Below are 6839 nucleotides of genomic sequence, written 5' to 3'. Positions count from 1 at the left end.
ACATTGAGCGTCTCGGGGAAATAAAACTCACTGTTTCTCTTGGGGCCAGTCATTAATTAAGTGCTTCTTGTACACATGGGGATACTGGTAAAACCTAGTTCCTTCTTTTACACATAACTGTAGGGAATTATGCTAGGTTTACTTGACAAAGTTTTACACAATTACCGCGATTCCCCTTAACCCCAGGTTATTAAATAGTCCACGGAATTCATGTAGGTATATGGTTCAGCAGCTCAGCTCTCTCCTCTATCTCTATCGGCATGCTGCTAAAATGTCCTCCCCCTCCTCAACGCAAGGAAGAGCAATCCACAGCAGGGTAGAATTGAAAGACAGACAGACAGACAAGTCTCAACTTAATCGTTCTTACACTTGGGGATCTCATTATCCACAACATGCAATATCTTTTTCTTCGCAGGCAGGGCATCTTCCACCGCGTGTTTGTACATCAAACAAGCCATCATGGGTTTTTCCAGCTCGTATTTGGCTTGATTGCATTCACTGGCGACCGTATAGCTGTCGAATAACACTTGAACCTTGCGTATGCAGTGTGTTGTCACGCCTAAAAGGCATCCAGCCGTAATCACTTCCACGGCAGTTCCAGTCTGGACATCCTCTCTTATATAAACCCAGTAGCACAACACTGTAGACACAAAACAAAACAGAACAAAAATTCCGAAATATTTCTGTACACTTAAACGTAACTTGGTCGGCAAAGCTGTAGGAATATACATGTAAGATGGTCGATTTGGAATCTAAATTAAGGTAATATATTTCGTTTCAGTGATTTAGGCTTTTTGCGAGGCCAGAAAATGATGAATTCCTACATAAAAAGTTTCCATATGCTCTGACGGGGCAGGGGCTTGTTAAGACTTAGGTTTACCAGTTTGCCCAATTTCTTTTTCTTTTGCGAAACGTTTTATACGTTAGGCAACTTTTCTGAACAACCTCTACCCATTCCGACACAATCGGAGCAACCTTTAGTATATTGGTGTTTGTAAATTTCTGAACTATTCACCGAATGTTTCCCGAAGGCGATACAGACTTTTCCGAACATTTCCGAAGTTTTAGGAAGATTCGAGAAAGTTGAAAGCGGATATCCGTGGAACATCGAAGATCTTTCGAGCATATATCGACACTTTTTGGCCCATCTAGCATAATAATATTACAAACTCGTCAACAAACGATGCGTTTGCAACACATTTGCGACCGGTTCCACTTTTCATAACAACTTCGTCAAGGTATCCAAAGGGCAAGAAGAACGCATGCTATGTCGGCCGTTTTACTTTCATTTTCTTTACTGTGTGAAGATCTGGCACAGTATGTGCCTTCGAATTTGCACGCGAACAATTATAAAAGTCCTGGATGTGTCAAGGCATTCAGAGCGGATACTTCACTTCAGCAACATAGAAATATTCCATTTTTAACTTTCTCCTATAAGCGGAAACTCAGTCCCAGCGGTAAGGAATAAGGACTAAGGAACTGGACCTAAAAACACTTACCTCCAATCACAACAAGTCCTGTGGTTAACTGTACATAGATCCAGTTAATGGTAGTACGAGCTCCTGACTCCAGTCCATCCACAAGCTTTTGCAAACAGGCTATTTCAGCTCCGCATCCAAATACAAGTTCCTTCATTGCTATTAAGTTCATTTCCCATTCCATGTTCTCTAAGTGGGAGATCCTGAAAAGACTCTTACAGGCGTTTTTGATCTGTAAGATTTTAGGAACAAACAGTGTTACGCTTAATACAAATCAGGGACAAAAAAAATGTACAGTGTCGCATGCCAAAGGTAGGATATATAATGATAAATAATAAGGACGGTACTACAATCCACCGTAGGAAAAAAGATGGTGGCTGGTACATTTTACCACAATACCTTGCGAACCTAACACAGCCTGTAAGGCACAAAGAAAGCCAAATTTTTACAACATTTGTCCCTGTACGAAGGACATTGTGTATGCTAGGTCTGAAGATTTTGTAACTCTTCTGTGCGTTTTTGTGCCTAGTGCTCGTAGAGCCCAAGGCACCATGTTATCGTGCACACGTGTGTGTCCGTAATTCGGGTTTTTCTCGTATACTTCGCCAACAACCCGAGACCACTTTCGAGCAATGTTCGTTTGATTTTTGTATCCCGAGAAGACATGACGTAGATGGCAACCAACAACCCGAGAACACTTTCGAGTAATGTTCGTTTGATTTTCGTATCCCGAGAAGACATGACGTAATGGGAACTTTTTGCTACGATCGCTCCGTGTGCTCACATTGCGCGTTTGTTCAACGACGTTGGTAAGTTTTCTCTGTTTAAGATAAATTTATCTTACTCTCCTTCTAGAGCCAGGCTCAACTTTCGGTGTATTTTCAAAGAATTTGATCTTAAAAGCAACATGAAGGGATTTTTCGAGAATTTTCTTGCTTTATCGGTAAAGAAACTGAAGAAAGTGTTGATGATTCTTCCCTCGATCACTGGCCGTGGACGAGCGTTTCTTGCCGAATCTTGTCGTTATATGCCTTGTTTAGCGATCAGAAGATGGAATTTCCATGCAAAAGAAGCAAATCCGAAGGTAAACAGCCAAAAGGTGTACCACGACGATCGTAGTACGCTCGTTGGCGAGTGCTATAAACTCCCTCGGGAGTGCCAAACGTCCCTTCGGGGAGCCATAACTAACCTCCCTCGGGAGTGCCAAATGTCCCTTCGGGGAGCCATAACTAAACCTCCCTCGGGAGTGCCAAACAAAATCCCTTCGGGGAGTTATAAATTTATCAAAAGACAACAATGACCCAACTTCTTTGAAAGCACCAATCAAAGTTGAGCCTTGTTCTAATGAGTTATCAAATAAATGTAAGCCATGTAATGAAAAACACAGACACTCTCGACTATGTGTAAAAGATTCTAAATGCAGGATGAAAGAAAGAGAGCAGTCCCAGATCAAGATGAAAACTATTATTAATTTGCTGAAAAAGAAAAAGTCACGTGACAAATTCAAGAAAATGGAGTTGAAATATGTACCTGTTTCATCTATTTCGTACAAAGTTGCAAAATATTTCAAGCATTGGAAAATGAAGTGTATTCGCAAAGAAAATAGTTTCTATAGTTCACATTTTTATGCATTTAAAGTTAAGGGAGAAAGATATTCTGTGGCTAAACGCAAAGTGTCATTATCAGGTGATGTTGAATTAAATCCTGGTCCTATGTTTGGCAATACTTTTGAAACCATTTCCTTTACCAACCAAAATTTTATATTGCGATACAGAATGCTTAGACATGGATTACAGCCATTAGATGTAGGTGGTGAAGGTGATTGTTTATTTAAATCAATATCGCATCAGTTATATGGTGATTCAGTCAAACCATCATGCTGAAATTAGAGCAACAGCTGTGAGATTCTTATCGCATAATCCTGATCGGTTCATAGAAAGTATAGTAGGCACTTCATGGAATCAATATCTGTGTAATATGTCACACCAAGGTACGTGGGCTGATAACATTGTTATACAAGCAATTTCTGATTCAATGCAATTAAAAATAAATATAGTAGAATCAAGTCAAAATTTCAGAGAAACAACAATAATTCAGCCAACACTTTGTAATGATGCTGAAAATATCCAGTCAGTATATATAGGCCATATAAGAGAAATGCATTATGTATCCACATGTCCAGTCTCACCTTTAGAAAATTCTACTGATATAGAACATGAAAAATCGGGCGAGCATATTCATTCATCGCCAAAAAGCAAAAGACAAAATAATGCTGCATATATGAAGGAATATAGAAAAGCTACTGATTCTCCTGAGAAAAGAGCAAAGCTCAATGAAAACAAAAGAAAGCGTAGAGCAGCTTTGAATACACCAGAAAAAAAGCTAAACGCAATGCTGATTTTAGAAGTCATCGAGCGACCTTGATTTCACCAGAAAGAAAAGCAAAACGTAATGCTTATGATAGACATCGTAGAGCAGTCCTGAAAGATACAAAAACATCTATTGATGTTAGTGTGAAAAAGTTTCATGACATAGTTGAAAAGGGTCCAGTATACATCTGTAGTTGTTGCGATCAGCTGTGGTATAAGCATAGTGTAGTAAATGCTTGTAAACTTAGAGAATCCCAACTTGATAGTGCAAAATATCTGTGTAATAAGATAAGTGTTGATGACAAAGAGTGGATTTGTAGAACTTCGGTAATAATCAAACAAACTCCCACCATGTGCTATAGCTAATGGCATGGGTTTTCCAATGAAACCAGAATTTTTTGACCTCAATGAATTAGAATGTAGATTATTAGCACCAAGGATTGCATTCCAAAAATTAATGCAAGCTCCACGAGTATACAACATCAAACTTGCGTTTGCACACCATTTCAGGTGCCATATTATACCCAACTCAACAAGTCTGATGCTGTATAGTGAAGTTTGAGTCTGGTCAGATATCTACTCGACAGCCATAAGACTCTTCTTACAAGTCTGATAGTTTATAGCATAATTACTATTAATAGAAAGTATCATTACATGTTTTTATTACTTAGTTCTTGTTCAATTATGAATTGTTACAGTTGATACTTATTTCACAATAAAGTTTCTTGTTGTTGTTGTATCATGCAGTCATTGCAGATGATACTATTTTTCATATCACTAGGCACATGTAGTCATAGACTGCCTATTTTTATGAACGTTGTTAAGGCTTTCGCTCGCTAAGAACTATGGGTAAATGTACCGGTCGCCATCCTTTTTCCTACGGGAGGATTGATATAATAGACTGATATCCATATACATTATTTCTGACCAGAAGAGCGAAATAAATATTTTGTCAGCTCGTAATATGGTAGGGCCTGAGCACTTGGCCAGGGGCAACTCAGATAGTGATGCTGTGGTACATAATGTTGGGTCATTAGAGAACCGCTAAGTCCGCTAAATTTTTATCATATTATTTTTGCTCATCTCATTCTCTTTTAAGAGATCGAAGGTTTTTTTTCCCGTTTTAAGTCTCGCAGGGAGGGCTTCTTACTATTTCGAGCTCGAGCTTGAGTCTTGAGGCCTACCCGCATTTCCTGCGTATTTTTGTTCCAAGGGTTAGTTTTTGGGCGGGTTTTATTTTATGGCCTTCGTTCAAAATTAGGTTTTTGTGGAGTATATTACCTAGTTCGAAGGTATGTGATCCCGAATTGTCGTTACTCTGTGAATATTTTCTGTACAGATCACAAGTGACTCGGGAAAATAGGGTTCCAACCTCTGTACTAACTGGCCAGGAAACATAAATCAAGATTGTCCTCGAAAAAAAATAGATCATTGTAGAAGGATATGGGGATGTAAAGGAGCTATAATTTCAACCGAATCGTACTGTTCGCCAGCTTAACTGGCAACTTAACTCAGTGGCACTGAACCTGCGTGCGTACATGTACAGTTGAGGATGTCTGAATGTAAGCTATGACTGACGTAATGTGTCAGATATAGTTCCGCAGGCAAAATGGCACTAAGCCTGTGTGCTTACTTCGGGATGTTTGCAAAAGTGATCTGTAATGTCAGAGTGTAGTTTTCAAACTTAGCCGACAGTGGTTAAGTCTAACTTAGCCTGTCTGCTTACTTGGGAATGTAGGTTACGTTAAAATCGACCTGCGATAAGAGTTTCTGTTTTTAGTAAGTAAGTACGTAAGTAAGTAAGTAACAACTTTATTTACGGAGGGTGACACATAACAGTAAAAAACTGACGAACCAGTGGCCCTCTATCCTAAGTGGCCGGCTAGTCTCCGGACAAACGTTCAACGCAATCGAGTTGAACTTTGTAAACTGTTTATAATTTATCTAAAATGAAAGAAAAAAGTGTATCGAGACAACTGCGAAAAATACCTGTTCTTCCAACTTCCATTTATGATGTTCGATTTCCTTGAGCTTCGTGTGTTTGATTTCTTCCACTTTCCTCTTCATCTCGTCTCTTTCCCTAGTTTTGTCTTTTTGAATCGGAAAAATCTTGAGGATTTTCATCGCTACAGCGAGAAGGTAGGTGACAAATGTTGCTATGGAAACGTTCCCAGTTCTCTGGATTTTGGCAGCGAAAAGGTGAGCGAGATCCAACCAATTTGGTGGATCTTCAAACACCCTTTCCCGCTGTTGTCGCTGTTGTTGTGAAAATGCAGGCCATCGTTGATCTTCACTTTCTTGCAACGGAAATGGATATGGTTTGTCAAGCGACCCTTCTATTGGCAAACCTTTAGAATCCATGGCTTTTTTCACAGACAGCAATTCTTGTTGAATTGTCCTGTTGATCTGAAGTAAGCCTTCATGTCAGAGGCGAAATGTTTTTGGAATGGTACCGGAAATCTGAAACTGATTTTCTGAGGCTACGTCTAGTAATACTGAATTACCTGTGCAAATCACTTCTGACTACTAAGGCTAGAGTAAAGTCTTGTATTCCGGGATCTGATACCAGGTAAGCCCCAAGCTATTAGGAAACATGAAAGAAAAAAATATCCAAATTAACCTGCATAAAAATACAGAAAAAAAACTGACGTTTCAACTATTAACTGTCTTTTATAGCTGTTCAGATCAAAACCGGCAGTTCACTTTTCAAAACAGTTGCACTGCTTTCCATAATTTGATATTCAATACCGTCGTTCTCGTGAACTAATCGAAGTAGCCTCTGGCGGATTGCATACGGCTGGTTTGCCTGAAATTTGGAAATCAGGATTCAGAATGTGGGAGAAACTGTACTGTCCTGGCGTTAATGTATGTTAACAGGAAAGGCATTGCAATTGGGCCGTTGGGGACGGCACTGAATATTCACGAAAAGGGATTTATAATTCCAAAACCATATCAGGTTGTAAAAAGTGAAAAATATGAAACATTTTGCGTC

At 39.3% G+C, this 6839-nt stretch overlaps 1 protein-coding gene across 1 annotated transcript; it reads right to left on the bottom strand.

The window, feature by feature from the left end:
- Nucleotides 1-353: 353 nt before the first annotated feature.
- Nucleotides 354-6471, bottom strand: LOC145465726 (uncharacterized). The gene is made up of 4 exons (XM_081449496.1): nucleotides 6352-6471; nucleotides 5837-6253; nucleotides 1500-1710; nucleotides 354-640 (listed from the first exon to the last, which is right to left on the bottom strand). Exons 2-4 carry the CDS (start codon nucleotides 6206-6208, stop codon nucleotides 354-356), a joined length of 870 nt encoding a protein of 289 aa, XP_081305622.1. The 5' UTR covers nucleotides 6209-6253; nucleotides 6352-6471.
- Nucleotides 6472-6839: the final 368 nt, after the last annotated feature.

The sequence above is a fragment of the Orbicella franksi genome, chromosome 13 (genome assembly GCF_964199315.1).
Source record: "Orbicella franksi chromosome 13, jaOrbFran1.1, whole genome shotgun sequence".
In the NCBI taxonomy this organism is placed as follows: domain Eukaryota; kingdom Metazoa; phylum Cnidaria; class Anthozoa; order Scleractinia; family Merulinidae; genus Orbicella; species Orbicella franksi.
Note: the sequence above shows the minus strand (reverse complement) of the source record. Positions and strands in the feature narration are given on the sequence as shown.

Bases quoted from the DNA above. Each gene is read 5' to 3' on its own strand.
- LOC145465726 (XM_081449496.1), bottom strand. From the start codon at position 6,208: ATGGATTCTAAAGGTTTGCCAATAGAAGGGTCGCTTGACAAACCATAT. The intron at 1,711-5,836 runs GTATTTTTCGCA...AAAATCTTACAG, and splicing joins AATGGAAGTTGGAAGAACAG to ATCAAAAACGCCTGTAAGAG. The intron at 641-1,499 runs GTAAGTGTTTTT...TTGTGTCTACAG, and splicing joins AGGACTTGTTGTGATTGGAG to TGTTGTGCTACTGGGTTTAT.